The following is a 20,938-nucleotide window of genomic DNA, read 5'->3' on the forward strand; positions in this document are numbered from 1 at the left end:
TTTATTTAACTATTATATTCTAAAATAATTAAATTTATTTCAATATTTGCTTCAATTTTATAGTATCTAAAGGCAAGGAGCTGACTAAATTTTTATATTTCCACTTACTTAACTCTTTATTTTGAGCAATTTAAACTTGGCATATTTATAACATAAAATATCAGAATAATAATTAATTAATTAAATATAAATTTATATATATAACATTTATAGAATATATATATACCCAGAGATGATTTCATTTACTGTAAACAAAATTATAAGTTTCAATATAATTTTGTAATTTTTAATAACTGAATACTACGAAATTCTAAGAAGTTGAATTGTTGGTTAACAATAACTCATATATTTGCTTTTAGTGCATTTTAAAACATTTTCTTTACTTTGTAAGAGCAATGAGCATTTTATTAGTATTTCAAAAATAGGGTTTAATATTTAAGATAAGAGAAAATAATAGCAAAAAATCAGATCTCCTATTTTAAAATTTTACAATTTAAAATTTTCATGATAACTGTAGCGGTGTGTCAGTACCCATACCGACTTGGAAACGGTATTGGTGCCGGTACCCATATTGCTTTGTTATTACATACCCGGAGATTAGATTAAAAAGCAATTGTTTTTGTCAAACTGTTAAAAAGATTTTCTTCAGAAAATTAATATTTCGAAATTCTATAGCATTTGTTAATTTGTAGTCTTTCATAGTGAAATGCCATATAGAAAAAGTTGAATGAATAAGTTTTTTATATAATGCTTTAACACGCTTTGTTTCATTTTTTTATTATTGTTAATAACAAATATAAAAAAAATAATGATTTGTTTTAAAATAATTTTTATTTCATGGATATTTAGACTTTAGTCTAAAGTCATGATTAGAAAACTATGATGAATTTTTCTGATGATGACTTTAGGTGGAGTTTGTTTAACTGAAAGTCACGCATTTCAGATATAAAACTATTTATGGCTCTGATCGAAAGCCAATATCAAATCCATTAGAATAATTATCTCTCTCTTTCTCTATCTCCCTCACTCTCTTTTTTTTATTCCTTTAATGCTAATAAGGAAACTCATATATTATATTTGTATGAAACTATAACGGATTCTGGTCTGAAGCTAATATTAAATATACTGGAGTCTCTCTTTTTATCTTTTGCTGTCTTAATTTAAATAGACAATAGTCTATGGACTCTAAAGTTAAGATTGGTACCTAATGAAAGTGGGAAGTATCTCTAAAGGGAATTTACTGGTTTTTTGGAAAGCACGTGAGAAAGTAGTGAGAAGGTATTCTGTGCAGATGCAAAAACGAAAACGTTTTCTGATTGAATGAATTTCACGCGAGAACGATTTTAAAATTCCAAAAAAAAGAACAAATTGCACTACTAGTGTGAAAGTAGAACTGTGAAAGTCACTTCAAATGAATACTGTAGCATATATTAAAGGTATTATTATATTTATTACATTATGATAATAATCATTTTTGTAATAATAATATTAAGAAAAAGTGAATGTGATTCTAGACTATGCTAAGCCATTCAATTTACTAGTGATTAGTAAAAATTGAACGACTTTGACTGGATCCATTGCACAATCCTAGCATTCCATTGTCAGTTTATTCTTAATAAGCATTTATACAACATTTCTCTCACTCCATTAAAAATATCTCAAGAGAGGATTGTGGGTAGCATTTGAGTTAGTTCGAAAATAAATCTTAAGAACTCAGCAAGAAGGAAAGAAAATTTTTTCGTGAAATAGTGATATTTATGATATAAGGTTTAAAACTAAAAAAAAAAAAACTTTAGTTCAATTTTTACTAAGACTATCAAACACTTTAGTTGAATTCATATGATATAATGTATTGACAACTAATATGCTAGTATCGCTAAAATACAAAAAACTTGACATTTTGAAATATTGAATCTTGTCGTGCATTTATAAGATTTCGAACCATATTTCATTATATATAAAGAGGTACTTTTAGTGTCACTTAAAAAGTAAAAAGATGGAAAAAACCTAGAACTTGAGCATTGAAGGTTTGTTCAGTTTTGGCTACTTGTGGAAAAACGCGTCATAGCTTCTAAATTGACAGCCACGAAGTTCTAGTGGAACTTGCAGTCCAAACAAATTATATACGAACTATAAACTAATTAAAAAGAAATTCGAATATTTCCTAAGACCACTGATGACGAGTACGTGGCAATATTTGAAACAGCGTTCTATGGTCAGTCAAATTTCAGTAAACTAACTAAAAATTTTTGTTCTTGTTCTTGACGTCTAACTTTTAAATAGGTTCTTTACGTCATAAAGGCGCGCCACTCTCGGTAAGAAAAAATTAAGATTAAATAATAATATAGGTTTGTAAACGAATAAGAAAAGATTTTTCGTATTTCGATTATGGTAATAATATATTAAAGGTTTTTATTTTATATAAAAATAAATTACTGTTTGTTTCAAGTGGGTATATAATTATTGTAGTATATTTTCAGGGGCCAAAAAAATCTATCTGTATGGAGGAGGAGAAAACGTTTTGGTGTTCATAATTAGGATAGCATATCATAACTTTAATATAAGCAACTAAATAAGTAAGTAGTTTCTTGTAGAAATAAAAGTTTACATAATTCTTTACACAGCTGAGATGAATAAAATAACAAATAACAGTTCAAGTACTAATTTAACAAAAAGTAATATGACCCACATAATTATTTTGCAACAAAGGAATTATCCGCACATATGCAATTATTTGTTAGAACGCTTGTTTATTTTCTTTTACGCCTGTTTTTATTAAGAAGAAGATTAACGCCTACAGTGTATGGTTTCCTGAAACCTGAAACAGAAATAAATTGCAAGTGGGTGTGTATACAGGGTGTGTGTTGATGTATGCAAGGAAATATTAAATTGTTAAATGTATGAAACATAGCTGAGTAGTTTGTGTGTACGTTTTCTTAAGCCTATCCAAGCCAAGCAAACATAAACACATCTCAGACTACATCAAATGAGTTTGTATGTATTTATTTTAATTTACATGTTTGCATTTATATTTATGTATACGTGAGTTGTGCATGTGTGCGTGCCTTATGTCAAAAGTTATAACTTATTGTTAAGACCAACGTTGCTGTTATTGTTATTATTATAGTCCTTTCTGTTATTGTTGCTATTATTATTGGAATTGTTGTTGTTGTTGTTGTGTTTAGCTATGCATTGTTTTATTTATGTAATGGTTTAGCATGAATTTGTTTTTATATGAAACCCTGTTGTGGGTGGAGTGGCTGCGTTAGTTGCAAAGGTGTTAACTAATGCGCTTTTAATGACACTCAACATGAAAGCTGAACCTTGACTGCGATAACATTATTTTGCATAGAACAGGAAGAACATGTATTGTTACGAGTTGCAGTAATTGAAGTAGTTTGAATTTCTAGTTAAATGATTTGTATAAAGTTAATATTCTCAACGTAAGTTAAATTAACAAAAGAAATTACTTGAATAGTGAAATCAGTGAAGAGTCTTTTGAAATTACATACTTTAAAACAGCTTTTTCAAGATCATTAATTCTTTTATATTTAGTGTTTTTAAAATAAAAGTTTTATATTCTTCTTAAGTAATCTGAACATTGATATCAACAAGTTCTCTTATACAACACAAGATCTTAAAGGTTACTATGTAGCTATCAAAATGTATAGTACGTATGACTAGATTATTAAATGTCTAAAACAAAACATAAAACTTTAATATATTGTATTTAAAACAACTATTGATTCATCATTAAAATATATCAAATAGACAACTCAATCAGGTTTCGATGTGTTCAGCCCTTTGAACACATGCTTAATGCAACCATTAAAATTTATTGCACAAAACAGGTAGAAAGAACATTAGCACTAAAACTAAGCATCAAATTGTTGGAGTAATCATGATGAATGCGTTAGAAAGGTGTTGATAATGATGTCACCTTGCCATAGGTATGTCAACTATTTACAAAAGCTGTACGTAGAATACAAATAGAACATGGCTTTAACAATGCACTTAACTACATAACTCTTTGTCACATTTAAATGTGAAGCAAGCTATACAACTAAATGTGGTTTTTACAGTATTTTGTGATATCTTCAACCAATACCCATATTACACAGTTTGTGGTTACAATAATACATCCTTATGTATATATAAATATATTTATATCTAAATATGTAATTTGTGGACAATATTGTGTACAATTTGTACAACCAAATTATATTTAACATAAACAGAAATTGTTTTTTAATATCATATATATGAAGTTATGACATAAATAAATATGTAATTACGGATATAGGTTAAAGTTGAGCTATATGGTTGTCCAACAAAAACAACAAAATATTGCACATTTATATATACTAAAGAATACATATATCTAGATGTATATGTATTGAACAAATAAATGGAAAAAGTTCTTTGCAATATCGAAACTAAAATTTTTTCCATGAATATTAAAAATACAAAACTTAAATAACTTTTGTTTTTATCCTTAGTATATGACAAAAAAAAAGAGAACGGAATATACTTTGCTGTTATAATAAAAGTTTGAACGATAAACAGTAAAAGAAAAACAATTTACTTGTATTATACGATTTAACCAAGCATAAGACAAAATATTGTTACTACTGATACTAGTAAATGTATCCTCAACGAGTAACTAGTAACTAGTAACTTGGTACTGTATTGCCCCAAATATTATTATAAACTGCAGCTGAAACATTACAACTCGTGCGAATACTTTATCAACAGGAAATTTCCGTTCACTTGTCTATTGTATGATAAAGTATGTGAAATTTTATATTAAAAATTGTATTTATAGTGTGAATACTTAAAAGGGATCAAGTACATACAACCGACAACCGAATAACAGTACAAAACAACGGTTATAGTAGATATAACAAGCTGACTAAGGACTTTGCAGTAAACAGACAGACACAGACAGACAGACACCCACAGACGCATAAAAAAAACTGCATTTTGTAGGATGTCAACTGCAACACAAAACAAACGACACTGTAAATGTGGTTGCAATATCAAATGTTGCAATATTAAAAGACAATGCATGAGCTTGTGGATTGTTATATGGTATAGAGGATTTTCTTAAGAGCGCTACATTTTCTGTAAGCAACAAGGAATATTTAAAGCAGCTTGTCGCACAGTAAATGCTTTTTTTTGTTTTAAAAATATTGTGTACGCATTTGTTAAATTTAATCAGTTTTATTAACATAATGGTAATAGTTAAAATACGTTTCCGTATTATTAACACACTTTTTTCCATTATCAAACGCTATAATTAATTCTGAATGCTGTTTGGATCACACATAATCTTATCAGATTACGACGTTTTTTTTAGGACCTAATTTTTCCCTAACGATATAGTTAGTAGAATATTGACATTACCAATATTTAGATAGTGTAAGTAGTGGTACTGAATTTTACTTCGTTTATATATAAATTTTAATAGAAACCTTTTATATATATTTTAAACTCAGAAAAGTTGCTACATAAAATACGAGTACTATTCACAAATAATTACTCATACGCAACGAGTGCCGATATTTTGTAGCTGTTTGGAATGGCAGTGAAAATTATTTTCAACTTGCAGAATTTTCAATAAAAATTTTTTTAAAATTATAAAATTGTACATTGACAGACACAAATAGATTTAATTAATTGCAATTTTGCTATAAAATAGTATTATTTTTTTAATTTATTGATATTATAGCTCAGGACATATTCTGAATATATTTTTATCAATTACTAAACTTATAAATTTTTCTAAAATTTATCACACTTTTTAGCTGAGTCGACACTACCAACTAAAAGTTTAAGAAGACTTAAATTTATTTCTATTTTTCGAGTGACATATGCACAACCGAGTTAACCAGCAAAATGGATTTCCACTGCACTAACAGTCGTATCACACACTAGAGATGCGTGCATTCCAGGGTACTCAACCCACTGTATATATAACTTTTGCACTAGTTTGTATGAAATCGTATGTGCTTCCGCTTGCAACTGTCTGAATATTAGTCTAAGTGACAGCATTTATTGTGTTAAAAAAAATTGTAATTGATTCAACCACACTCACTCTTGCATACATACATATGAGACAAAGAGACAAAAACATAGATACAAAAACTATAAACTATACTAACTGAATCTGTCAGAGTGAGTAGCACAAATTGCCATTTCGGGTGGGTTTATATGTGTATGCAAGCTTGTGTCAACTATAAGTTGATTTATAACCTTTTTCTTGTTATGGTATTTATTTTTGGTTTGATTATAGTTTCAAAAGCACACACAATAATGCAGCTGATTAAATACGGATACGAGTATTAGGTACACATACATCACATTATGTGAAATTTTATTAATAACATTAAAAACATTATCACAAGATTTAAGCCATAAATTTTCTCATTTAATGCGTAATATGCAGTACACGTTTTAAACAATTTCCTTACACCTAACTAAACACTGTCATACATAATTTACTGAGCCATTCTTCGAAATACTTAGTTAAAGTTTTATGTGCCAGTGTTGTGAGGTGGTGTGGAGCAAATTCAGCATAAAAGAAATGCTATTATCTCGTGTAATTTGCCGCAAATTAAACAATTTAGTTAACTAATAAAAATGCAGTAAAAGGCACATACAGTCACACAGTTAGTCGTTCAGTTTCTGCCAATCCTAACTTTAATTTAATTTTCCTTGTACGAACATCGACGTAGCAACATTTGGGATTTCGTTTGGGTTGTGAAAAGGAGTAAGCAGTAAAGATTCTTTATTACAAGGCAACTCATAAAATTCTTATTAATTGCGCATAAAATTTTGTAAGTAGCTCCCGTAGGAATTTTGTGGAGTATCGGTAAGTGATTTAGAGAATAAGTCGAGTGAAGAGGATGAAATTTAAAAGGATTAAGTGAGGCAAACAGTTGTTAGTGTAAGCATAATTCATATATAAAATTGATTATATTGGAATTAAAATTAAGTTTAAAGTGGGTGAAATGTAAACTACAAGAACTCGAAGAAAGTAAGCAAATTCCTTAAGTGGATAAATATAAACACATTTTTTAAACTTGAAGTTAAGTACTGAATATAAAGAGTAAAGAATATTTATGCTCTTGAAGATATTAAAAAAAAATTAGTATCAATTTTAAGTCTTTTGTATTCTCTGTAAATTATGCGGTGTTTAATAGTTCATTTCATTTTTTTTATTATCTGTTTTTATAACAATTATATTAACAACAGATAGTTCATCTCTATTTAAAATACCCATTAAATAGTTACGACAATTACTTGTTGTACTTTACTCATCACTACTGTTACAGGTAATAATTCTAATTGTTACAATGCAGTTCCACCACGAAAGGTATTAGGAACTACATAGGTCCATATAGGCACTTCTCTTCTATATTCTCGAAATCGCTTCAACATTATTTAAGAAAATAAATAACTTGCTGATATAGTATATAAAAATGTGTATTAAGATTAGCAAAACTTTAAAATTGTAGTTAAGTAGGTGCTGGATATCATACTCATTGACTTTTGATCGTCTATTAAAGCTAAGTCTTAATCTACATCACTTGGAACTCAAAACAAATTAACAATAACTTAAAATAATACAAGCAAAACACGACTTTGGGTCAGTTGACTAATTCACACTGACTCTAAGCTTTAAATGTGACGGTGTACAAGTTTAATCTTAGGTTAAGTACATCAGTGGGTCAGTTGGCTAATTAGTGCTGACTCTGAATTTCAAAATTGTCAGGTTACTTAGTTTAATTCTTAGTACTTGCAGTCTAAGAAATTATAACAGTAGACATTAAGTATGATTTTGAGTCAGTTGGCTAATTAACGCTGACTCAAAATTTCAATTTTGACAAGGCACTACTTCAATTTTAGTTACTAACAGTATGGAAAATTAGTAACTTGTATAATTGTATGATGTTTCTTCGTAATTTTCCAATATATAATGGAACATGGTATATTTTGTTTAGTTTCCCTGAAGAGGACTGTCGAAGAAAGGCGAAATATTGGTAAAATATTTTAATAAAATATAAACTGCTTATAAATATAAATAATAAATTATAGTTTTTTTATTTCTATTTAAATTGAAAATTAGCTTGTCAATAAATTATTGTATAAATCGTATAAGAAATATTTCTGAAAGATCACTGATGATTGCTTTTTGGCAACATGCGAAACTGCGGTTTGGTCAGTTAAAAATTCAATTAATTAAAAATAAGATGTTGTAATTCACTACCATTTAAAACCTTTTTATTCTTTGGATTAATTTTCTAATTTTTTTTTTTGTTTTGATTACTTAGTTCCAGAAAGCATTTTTCTGAGGCGGTGTGTTTAAACAGAGTGTTAAAAGAATACAAGTAGTTAACTTCGATTACTAATATTTTAAGTAAAAATGAAGAAATCTTTAAAATAAAATATTAAAAAGTTTAGTATTTTTTACAAGACAGTTAAGTAATCTCTTTGTTGCTTTAAAAAGCAATTAAAATATTTTAAATGCAATTTATGTACTACGAATGTATGTCAGCTAAGCTCTGATACTTACTGTATGATAATGCACACAATAAAACATAAATTCCTTACAAAATGCATTTATGTGTAAAAAGTAAATATAATAATAGTACTTACCGCATCATCATGCTCAATGATTGCTCCTCCTGTAGGACACTTTCAAGATACATCATATCCAGATCGGATACAATTGCGCCATTGATCACCATTATCTCATCTCCCTTGATGATGCCTGCAAATGACAGTGCCATCGTACGTCAAATGTAAACGGAAACAAGTAAACCATGGAAAAGATAAGAAAAGAATTGTTATTATTTGTGGCATAAAAATATCGTAAACACACAATTCACAATCAACACAATTATATTTTTTGAAAATAACAAGCGCACATATGTGCACAAAACTATGCCATTTGTAGATGGTTTAGTAAGTGCACAGGTGCAGAAGACGCAGTCAAAGAATTGACAAGTGTGCACATAAGGAAAAAATGATTCTAAACCAAAGCGAGCAAGTATTCACGAATGGAACTGTTGAATGGGGGATTTTGGAATACAATAACGTATATTATGACATGGACAAAATGACAGCCAGCACTGGGACTTATACAAGTTGTAAGCATGTGTGAAACTATAACTCCATTGTCCTTTTTGTGGTGCAATAATGCAAGATTTTCGTGCCTGGCGCATAAGTAAGCAGCGGTTTGACTGGTGCATGCAGATAACTGCATCTGGTACTCTATTGTTGGTATTGGTATGGCAAACTAATATCTTTGACTTTTGTGTGTAAAGATAGTGCTATGATTTCTTATAGACACAACAAGCGACTCAAAACTGTATTGAAAACAACAAATAACGAACGTCCGTGTAGTTATGATTCATTGTGGTATATGGAAATTGTTGAGCAAGAACTTCAAGGAATGTGTAGTATATATTGTACATAGGAACATTGTGATTTAAGAGATGAACTTTGTTTTATTAACGTGTGAAGTTTTTTCCTTTATGGAAAGTGTATATATGTTACTGAGTAGACTTTAAGTGCACATGAAGATTTTTATACTTCAAATTTAAAAGTTCATCTTCAGTTATTCTCCCTTTATTTTTTTTAATTTTTCACTCTATACACACATTTCCGCTCTAGTAAATATTAGGACAGGGATGTTTGCGCTTTTCTTTTGCACTGAATTAACTAAACTGAATTCAACTCAATTCAGCGCAATTCAATTGAAGTCAAGTCAAGCTAACTTAAGTGAAGTCAACTCAAGTAAAGTCAACCCCGCTCAGTGTTTTTTACTTAAATTTGCATTGCATGCAAAAACTTTGCAATGTACGAGGCTGAGATACTGCGTTTATAAAAGAAAACTTCACGTGTTTAATGGCGTTTCCAATTCACAACCATTCAGGTTCATCAGTTCCCTGAGGACATTGCATACGCGTGCTTGTATGACAAGTATCACCAACACCAACAACAGCAGTGGCTCTTAGTATAACTCCTGATTCTGGTACTGGGTCTTTGATGTGCTAGCTTCTTAATTTTTTCTTTTTTCATTTGCATTATGAAAACGTCACCGAAAGCGCTTTCCTCGCAATATGCGGCGAAGTATCACACGCTTACAATGCTAAATACGCTCAAGTATTTCGGTAGAAATTTTATAACTACTTGACATTTTGTTGACGCATTAAATGCAAATGTCAGCTTAAGTTGATTTAAAGTGACAAAATAAAAAAAAATTGTGAAAATAAAATTTAAAGTAAAACAACAAAGGAAATCTCAAGTAGTAAATTTTAGTGCGCGACATATCAGTGGCAAGGAGGTTATGTGGGTTATATGGGTTGTATTAAGTATTTATTTAGCGCTATGTGTAATGAAAACTTGAGATCATATTTCTGAGCCTGATTCTTTTATGTAAAATAAAAATAGCAGTTGACTTTCTTTCTGTAGTGCCACTTCAAATCACTTCACTTTTTAAAGCGAGTGAAGAAGTTTATAAAAGTTTTTGACATGAAAGCGAAAAGTATTTAAAGGTAAATGCAGTCTAGAGGTACAGAATGTTGCGTTTAAAAGTTTTTCAGATAGTTATATTTTTCTGTGCAATAATCAATATTGCTGAAAATTAAAAGTATATTATAAACAAAACTCAGTATACGTTATATGAGAACCATTCTAATACTACCCCAAAAGGGTTTATGTGCGTTTAAACATTTACTAATAGTATTTTATAACCTGTAAATTTACTACTTAAAACTGAAAGCTACTTTGTAAATACAAATTAAAAACCTATTAATTACACATGGTTTGGTAATATTTACTCATATATATTAAATTTGATATATTTCCGATATATGAGCAACTAAGAGTTGTATTCAAAACGTATGTTATTTGTGTTTCTGGCCAATGCACATACGCATACACTATTCCAATATAAATTGAGCAAAGTTTCTGTTGAATTAATGATAAAAGACATAGATGAGGCAAAATTAAGCTTTCCGGCAAGTACAAATAGAAACTGTTTTAATAATCTTTCGGTTGCTAATATATGATACAATATATCTCATATGTGGCAATGGCAGTTTTCACTCCATTGGCACGTCAACAGCTGGTGAGTCGTACGAGGATACGAATATTGTTTGCAACGTATTGGATTGCATATGCAACTTTTGCATACGATTTTTAATGCTGCTTATTTGCGAAATGCAATGTGCGCAAAAGAAAATTCAATTTTAATTCCAATTATTTTCAGTATGGAATTTCAGTGCAGATGTGTGGAAATACGTCTCTACCAGGAATCATCCTAAGACCAATAAGTGCAGTAGCGTAACGTGCATGGCATGTATTGCATGTTTATGTGGTATATGAAACTAATTTGTAGGAAAATCTATATGAGAACGCAATGAGATACTTACACTTGCACTTTAAAATTTTAAGTAATTTTCGGCATGTGTATTGGCTACTACTGCAATGCAGTAAATACGAAATTTATGCTGGGTCATGAAGGAGAATGCAGTTTTATTAAACCTAGCAAAAGATTAAAAATTTTTTTCTTTAATTCTGTTGTGCAGAAGGCTTTTAAGCTTATTTCCATACACAATAAAGAAAATGTGTAAAAATATTACTCATACGCAGTGTGGAACGTTTAAAATGTTGAATTTTTAATCTGTCAGTGGTCTTAAATTGCAGCTCAAAGACATTCAATTACTGAGCAAATGTATAAAATATAACATCTTTATATTTATGTATATTTTAATATATTTCATAAAACACAGTCGTGCTTATAAACTCTTAGGAACATATATATGTATATATGGTACATATTTCGTTGACTTAATTTTCTTAAAATTTCGGTGCTGTTTCAACTTGACGTGAAAAAGCAGTGCTGAAATCCTTCAATAAAGCACAGTCCTTGCAGTATAAAAGCGTTAACTGTCAAAAACTTGAGCGGAAAACGGAAAATGTGGCGGATGTGTGTTAAATTAGTTGCCGCTTAACACAGAGACACCTACTTTCATATTAACACAAGGCACGTAGCAGTTTACTTTTCTACATTTCTCCCCATGTTCCCATATTAATTTAAAAACACGAATTTTTAAGAATGTTATAAATGATTATAAAAGATAAAAAGAAAATTGCGAAATGAAAAAATTATGTGTAATTTAGCATTTTTCCAGTCAAAAGAAAATTAAAAATATATAAAAAAATAAACTCTTTCACTTTGTAGGAAAAAGAACTGACAATAAAAACGCATTCTTATTTCATTAGAAGTACATATCCTTGTGTCCTTGTGTTTATAGAGTTCATACATATGTGCAAATGGAAAATAAAATAAATTGGCATAAAATTTTGTGCCAAATTGACAATAATAATTTTCATACAGCAAAAGGATTAATAAAAGTGTCCTTTGTTTCAATGTGGAAAAAAAGATTTTTTTATGCATCACTTTTACATATACAAGTTTTGTGTGCAGTACAAAGAGGACAAAATAAAGGGGCAAAGGAAGGATTTAACATGATTAAATGCGGGGCATTAAATTGAAAAAAAATATGAAAAAATTACTAAGCAAAAATTTTATTACTGGAACTTTTAAATTGGCTCGTTAAGTTTTATTCCACAGTTTGTTATCCGTTACTGAAATCAGTTTAATTCCTTTGTTAGCTTTCAGGCAGAAGTAAAAGCACTTCTTTTATTGTATTTTACTTCAATCAGAAAAATTCCTTTATTCAAAAAGCGATTGACGTATATGGTTCAGTACTTGACTTATGGCTTACATCTACCTATCTGAAGCAGGAGTACAGAAGCATTATGCGGAAGAAATTAGTACTAGCTGCACTGACCAAAGGTAAAATGTACTTTACTTTTACTGAATGAATTATAAACTTTAACTAAGGGTGCATATAACAAAAAAAAAGAAAATAATAACATATAAAATTTAAGTTTTAAGTAAAGAATATGTCATACATCTCATGATTTACATACTGTATAAAAAAATCTTATAAAATTGAAGTATTTTCTATTCAACTATTAAACCAACTATTTTGTAGTAACAGATGAACTTGTATATCAATTAATATTCATAAAAATGAATTAAATCAAAAGTAGTAAAAACTTTAAACATAATATGAGAATGTTATTGCATTTGTGCTATTAATCACCTAGTGACGTAGCCAGGATTGCGTCAAGAAGTGTAAATAGATAGAGTATAGAAAATATATTTTTTACAATGTTTTTCTGTAAATGTTATTATATTGTCAAGAGAGATATATCTCCTAACTCTGCACTGCCACTGCATACAACATGAAACCGTATTAGGGCACTCATAATTTAGACTAATGGGCTCAAATTTATATTTCGATTTTACACTATTACTATACTCGGCTACGAAGTTAGTCACTCGAAATTCTGAGTACTCTGAGAGATCTCTGACATTATTCGTCATTATATTCTTTTTAAAGTCAAATAAAATTATTCCTAGCTATTAATTTTTTTATGACTGTCAAGTCTAATACATTTATTTTAAGACTTTTTATTTCCTTCTCCTTTTTATACATGGATATATTAACACCAACAAAATAAAGCTCTATTTCAGTAATATTTTCATTATTCACGCCAGGTTTTTTCTTCGAAGCCTAGCATTTTTTGGGTTTTGTAAATTTGTCGTAATCAGTAAAGACCAGATTTAGAAAATATAACGCATTACTTTGTTTAAAAATCACTTTCTTCTTTACTATTTCGGGCTAGTCTTCTGTGGTTCTAGTGATCAAATGTTTACGTCAAATATAAGCAAGTCACTCTGTTAATATCTATACGATTTCAACTTTCTGATACGTCCGAATGCACTGGCGATGCACTGAGGGTGTTGGTTTATAAACACTATAGTAGATATGTGTTCATGAGGGTGGTGGAGCTTCAATGTGCCAATTAGGGGACTGGACGTCTGAACACCCACACAAATGTTAACGAATAAATTTGAAACAATTGAAAAAACTATTTTGGTTCTTGATTCTTAATAATGCTTTCCCTAACAAATAACCTTTGCTTTATATTTTAATATGAACATTCTTGAGGTAATCTTTACGAAGAAATGGTTTTCAATAATCAAATCAAATCCACCAAAAACGGAATATAAATAGATCAGTGCTTATTATCACGTGCTTATATTTATAAGATGTTTTTTAGGTAACAATCATTTCAATTACCGCAAATGTGACACAACACAGCCGGAACATTAATATAATTTGGACTTGCAAAGTTCATTAATACTTTTTTCTTGATTTCTTTATTATATAAAGTTTGTGCTTCAATTTAAATTTTAATTAAATTTTGTAATTTTCTATTATAATAGTAAAACAGTTTCATAAACTTTAATGGACTTCGGAAGGAAGTTCTAATATCTTACTTAACTACATTAAAATTGTTGAAATTGAAATTATATTTGTGCAGAGCATTAAGCATTTTTAATTCTATTCAACTATTGAAAATTAAAGCAAAACCTTTAAATTGTTAACTTTTAGAAATAAGAAATATTTCTGATAATTGTAAAATTCTATACATAATATGAGTAATATTTATCTTACTATTTGATCCTTTTGCTTGTTTTATTTGTATCGACAAATAAGTATTTGCTACTTTCCAATAAATACTTTTAGATATATGTATGTTGACTTTAAACTACTGTTTATAAGTACAATAATAAGTATTTATTTACCGTAATTAAAGTTCACTTTGAGGCTTTAATCTAGTAAAATGGATGATGTACCCACTATGTGTAGGCTAGGATTCCTATACATTTAATAGCATAGTAAAATGAGAATAAAATGCAAAACTTTTAACCACATACATATAAGGTATTTTAAATAGCATTTTTTATATAAGTTCATACAAAATTTTAATTAATTTTAATAAATTTTTTTATTTGTTTTATTAGTTTTAATCTTTTACAAAAAAAAAATATTCATATCGTGATTGTTATTTCAACTTTTTTCTACTTATTAGGTATCCTTTGTGTCACTATAGTCATTGGAAGTTATTAGTGTAATCACAGCTCGGAGAAGTATTAATTATATTCAAAATTATGGAGCGAATACAAAGGAAACTTTTTTTTTGTTGGAAAAAAAAAGAATTGGTATTAATTAAAAACTAAAGGAATATTTACTTTTTATTTCATAAATGTAATGATAAGCTGATAACATCAAATAGCTATCATGAACGCAAATAATTGGCAAAAAATTTAAAAACATAACAAGCTTCTCATTGTGGAAATATAAACAAATTTTTAAAATTGTGTTAAAAATTGTAAATAACAATAAAAAGTAATTCTTAATCCTCTTATGTTATCCAAATTTTTTTTAATTAAAAAAAATTATATGGTAAAAAATGTATAAAAATATTGAAATGCATTTAATTAAATGAAGAAGAAAAAATTATATAGAAAACATATACATTATTTTTATGCATGAGTTTTTTTTTTGAGTTTAATGCGGAAAAGGTAAGAGTATTTCTGGCACAAAAATCGCAATGGAGGAAATAATTTGTTTCTGGTAGCTGTATACTTATCTCAATTTGAATACATATACAGTAAGACCCCGCTTAACGCTGTTTCGTTTACAGCTCTTTTATTTCAACCCGAACATTTAAGTAAATGTTTGAAAAATCAGACGGAAAAGAGAAGTAATCAATAAGAGAATTTTGGAAAAACTATGATATCATGAATGCTGTAGAAAACATAAACATTTTTTGAAATGAGATAACAGAAAGATCTTTGAAAGGAGTATTGAAGAGCATTTGGCCAGTAAGAGCCGTAGACATTGGATATGGATGAAATAGTAGAAGAAATAGAGGAATTAGCGAAACAAACGGGTTTAGATGAGGTAAATGTGGAAAACATCGAAGAAATAGTTCAATAAACAGTAGCTAGTCTTTCTAATGATGAGCTTAAAGAATTAATTGCGTAAGAAAAAAAACAAAAGTATTGATAGTAGCGATTTCAAAGAAGAGCAAAGGGAACCCCTTTATTTACATGTTAAGATACTCTCGTTTAGCGCTTTTCGCATTACGCTCCATTTTGATGGAAAAAATCCTACGCGTTAAGCAGGGTCTTACTGTAGTAAAATTCATTTGTGTTTGGACTACAATTTTCAAGATTGTTTCATTGTAATTCAAATCATATATCTATACCATATTTTAAAATTCTCATATATTAGTTGCATTAATTTTAAATTTTAACTTAATCAAAGATTTAGTGCACTTTTTTCTTTCAAAGCATAAGTGTCAAGTCACAAATACATTCTCGTTGTATTATTGTTGGATCTATAATGGCACCCATCGGCTATGTGATGGTCCTCAACAGTTTGATGACTTCAAAACACTGAAGTATTTTTTCTTCAATTGCATGAAAACTTTCACAAGTTCACTGTCAGGTTTCTACAAAAATCATTTTCTTACCTTACATATTTTCATTTGAGACAACTTTGTTCTGTGGATACAGTCCACGCAGCTATTGACTTGACGAGGAAATTTTATTGAACCGATAATTATTTTTGTTCCAGTTTATTACATTTTTTACTAGGCTAAGTAGTATTATTGTATACTTGAAATTTTAAATTAGTTTCGACGATTTAGCCGAGATACTCCAAATTAGGAAATTGAGTCTTCATAAGATTAATTTTGATGAAAATCACTACAATTTTCATACAAAACATTTGCTATATGAAAATGTGAAGCTAATTTCTTTTAACCATTTCTAATCAGATAAATAGTATTTGGTAGTAGCTAAAAAGTAGATACCTGATTAACTGATAAGTAACAGTAAACGTAAGGGTATACTATTCTCTTCAGGGTTTCTAGTTCTGAAATCAACCAACTACTAGCCACCATCAACATTTTTAACTGTTTGTAGAATATCCAAAATGTGGAATCAAAATGGATCAGATGTACTCTCATTGCTGTTTGTGATACGGTGACCTTAGGTTTAAGTTGCTTTCTCAAATAATTTTTGTTTGATTGATATAAAAATATATTATCTTGTGATAGATTGACGAATATATTTTCCTTCATACTAATATATTTATTTAAAAGTTCATGTGAACTTTCTGCATTTTTTTATACAACAATTTCTCTATTTCTATTTCTGAGATATTTTTTCATTTAAACTGAACATCTTTTTCTGGAGTATTCGTGTTTGAAATGTATGAATAGATCGTAATCAGTACAATCAATTAATTGCTGTTACTTTAAACAACGAATTCGGTTAAGAGAGTCTATTATGGGACGTCAGCGTCAAGTAGTCCCCAAGACAAGTATATTGTAAAGAATATTTTAGGTTATTATTAAGTAGATTAATTATTAATAAGGCCGCTAAATATACTTGCAATGAAAGTGTATAATATGGATTCTATATATAATTTTAACAAATTTCCTGTACATAATTATTATTAAATGCCTCGATAACTATGTTCTTGGTATGTTTTTACCAAGAACTGTGGTATGTGATGCACAATTCTTGGAATTATCATTTTCTTGGAATAAATGTTCGAATTGCATTTGGTCTGTCCCCTGTTAAATTGTTTGTCAGGATACAATAAGTTTGAATGTTATTGTATATTACCACAACCTCAGAGCTGTCTGTTGTCCCTAGTGCAACACACCAGTGTGTATAACCTTAATAGCACAGAATTAAATGGAGACTAAATAACAGAACATTATTCTTTCATATACAAATTTTTTATATGAAGTATGTCATTCCAACCTTTAAGGATCGTAAAAGTTGAAATTAATTAATTGTGTTTTCCTTTAATTATGACTAAATTCGTTTTCGGCTAGGCAGTATTTTTCAGTAGCACTTCAAAATAATTATGAATATCTGCACAATAAGAGCATTTACCTTTACTGAGTTGCCAATAAAACTACTTAAACGGACAATATGTTGTTGGCTGTATATTCAGTTGAGTCAAGTATTTGTGCAGGTGATAATCATATTATTGTCAGCAATAATTTTAAATCCCTATGATTAAAGCAGATAAGTTCGAGAAGTTATATATTATATATATGGTATGTGTACATATATCTCATTGCTGTACAAGTACGAATGTGTTGTCGTGTCATATAAAAAATATTTTATTTTGTTGTGCAGGTTTGTGCTTGTATCTCTCGAATTCAATTTACGAGCAACAATTTTTTGTGTTTATCGAAATATTTTTACATAATTGCATTAAGGACATTTCCAGATACTCATGAATATATACGTTATGTACGCACAGTGCTGTCGTGATTGTTATATCTATCGCATTAATTCAATTTTTACACGATAATAAGTTCAGGAAGGACAAATTGCATTTCATGCAATCCGTGAAAAATGGTGAGTTTTTTGTTTTTTAATTTCATACGTCACACTTGGAACTTGTCAACATTTTCATACTTAATATTTTATCCAACATAAATTTGCTGCTGCTGCTTCTGCTGCTGCTGTTGTTGTTGTTGTTGTTGTTGTTGTCATTTCATTGTACTGATTGTGTTGCGTTGAAAACGCAAATTCTTTGTTAAATAAATAAAAAGTAATATTTCACTCACCATTATGCATTGCCACACTCTTATCCTCGACACGACTGACATAACAGCACAACTCATCCTGTCGTTCTGCGTTCTCAATAAGTTCTGCTTCCACGGAAAAGCCCCACATTTGCTCGAGTGTTGTGCGTTGCAGTTCGACTTGGTAAAGAATTTTCATGCAGACTTCAACGAATTCATGATTATGCAACTGAAATGTATAAAAGTGATGTGCTTAAGTTAAGTTTACTACGAAAAAAAGAAAAAAAAAAGAAGAAAAAAATTTTTAACAGTAAAAAAATCTTATACATTGAATTTTATTTAACATTTGGAATGCAAGTGCATTTTGTATGCATTTGTGATATGACAGCAACATTCTCACCGCTGACATCTGCTCCACAACGCTTACAGGACAATTACAAACAAGTTGTTTACTTGGAAATGTTCATTGAACTTATGTAATATTTAAAGGAAAATCAACTACGATTTTCTGATAAACGACGAAGGGAAAAGGAAGAAATTTACACAGTTTTCGTTTTCGTTTTCGTTTTCATATGAATCAATTTCCTCCTTCACTTCATTCTAATTGCAAACAAGTGTTTGTAGCGGAAATTGCCATTTAAAAAAGTACAGAAAACCAATTACAGTTCAAAAGAGCTTTAGGCTCTGAGGGTGGTGACGTAAACTGTTAAGCAGATTTTTGCAAGGAACAAAAAGATACAAAAAAAAAAAAAAATAAATGAAATTAAATTTCAATTTATTTATAATACAAAAAGCGTTTTAATCAAAATGATGAAGCTTCTTTTATTTATTTAGTTATTTTTTTTTTTTTTTGGTTTTTTTTTGTGTTCTTAATAAGAGTTTGTTGTCAACAAAATTAAGATGAAGCGGATTAACGTTGTCAACACGGCTTTAAGTTGATTTCATGTATTTTTTTAAATAATTTTATTTTTTTAAAAAATAATTAAAAACAACAAAACCAAATATTGAAGTAAGGATGCTGAAAGAAGGAAGAGAAAAACGAAATTATTTTTGAAAGTTATGGCAGAGATTTTAAGGAAGGAAATTAGAATTATGAAAAGTGTTTCTATAAGAGACCAAAGTAAATGAAAAATTATTACTTAAAATATTAGCAGAAAAGTTGCAAGGATTAAGATAGAATTTATTACCTTATATTAAATAGAAAAGTAATTAAATACATCTTATGCATTTATTAAAAAAACCACAACTAAACAGTTACTTATTATGTTGAGCATTTTCCGAGTTAGTGCATTTGGGCACTTTTAATCTTTGATAGCTGGGGGGTTTCTGCAGAGTCCCACCCATCTCACTATTTAATTTGTGTATTCCTTATAAGCTTCGTGATTATTCAATGTCTGCTCTAAGATCTGCGTACCTTCCCGTGCGGTTAGTGATTACTCTGAGATTAGATTAGATAGTGCTAAGCAGGGCAGCCTGTCGGTTTTCGCATATAGGTTCAGTGCTCTGTCCTATATGTATTTTTTGATCGGATCTATTCTAAGATTTCTTAGTATGTCTTTTAGCAGTTTTAAAAGTATTTTATTTTATGAAAGTTAAATACTTACATATTTAAGATATTTATATGAGACTCTGATTAAAAACAAAAACTTTAATATTATATGTTAGCTGAAAAGCTGCCCCGATATAGAAGGATATGTTAAGTAAGAAAATATATTAAGTAATTAAATATATTTTACATAATTTATTTATGAAACAATTTTTGAATACATTAGATTATTATTATGTTGAAACTTTTCCAAGTTAGTACATCTGGGCACTTTTACTCTTTGATAGCTTGGGGGTTTCTGCAGAGTGCCACACATCTCACTGATTAATTAGTGTATTCCTCATAAGCTTCGTGGTTATTCACGAAATTTTAATTAACAAATTAAATACGAACATAACTATATAAAGTATTTTGTAAAAGAAACAGCTCTTTTTATTGCAATAGTAATTATTAATAATATTATAATTATTTAATAATTACTATATTATTATTATTATTGCAATTATTTATTCTTTTAAAGAGTTTTTAGCAATAACTAAAATGTTTAAAATTGAAAATACAATATGACTAATTTAACCACAATTGTGGAAAAATATTTCTTGTATTAAACTTTAAAAAATATCCTTTAATATATGAAATTTATAATTACAAACCTTTAAAACTTTAAAAGCTATTATCTTAAAAAAGAGAAGACATTCGGAACTCCAAATATTACCAAAAAATAATGTCTTTTATTTTTCAAAAAGTTTTGATATATGCTACCGGAAAAACGTTAAAGCAAAATCCTTCCAAAAGTGATGCTCCTCCCCATGTCATTGAACTGAAAAAATGTAT

The 20,938-nt window shown here is 28.8% G+C and overlaps 1 protein-coding gene across 1 annotated transcript in view; it reads right to left on the reverse strand.

Moving 5' to 3' along the window:
• Positions 1–20,938, reverse strand: part of LOC119677048 — a 60,298-nt gene that overhangs the window by 38,957 nt on the left and 403 nt on the right. Inside the window, 2 exon segments of the mRNA XM_038088320.1 lie at positions 8,662–8,776; positions 18,601–18,787. Coding sequence (XP_037944248.1) covers positions 8,662–8,776; positions 18,601–18,787 — 302 coding nt within the window.

Source organism: Teleopsis dalmanni, chromosome 1 (assembly GCF_002237135.1).
Source record: "Teleopsis dalmanni isolate 2A chromosome 1, ASM223713v2, whole genome shotgun sequence".
In the NCBI taxonomy this organism is placed as follows: domain Eukaryota; kingdom Metazoa; phylum Arthropoda; class Insecta; order Diptera; family Diopsidae; genus Teleopsis; species Teleopsis dalmanni.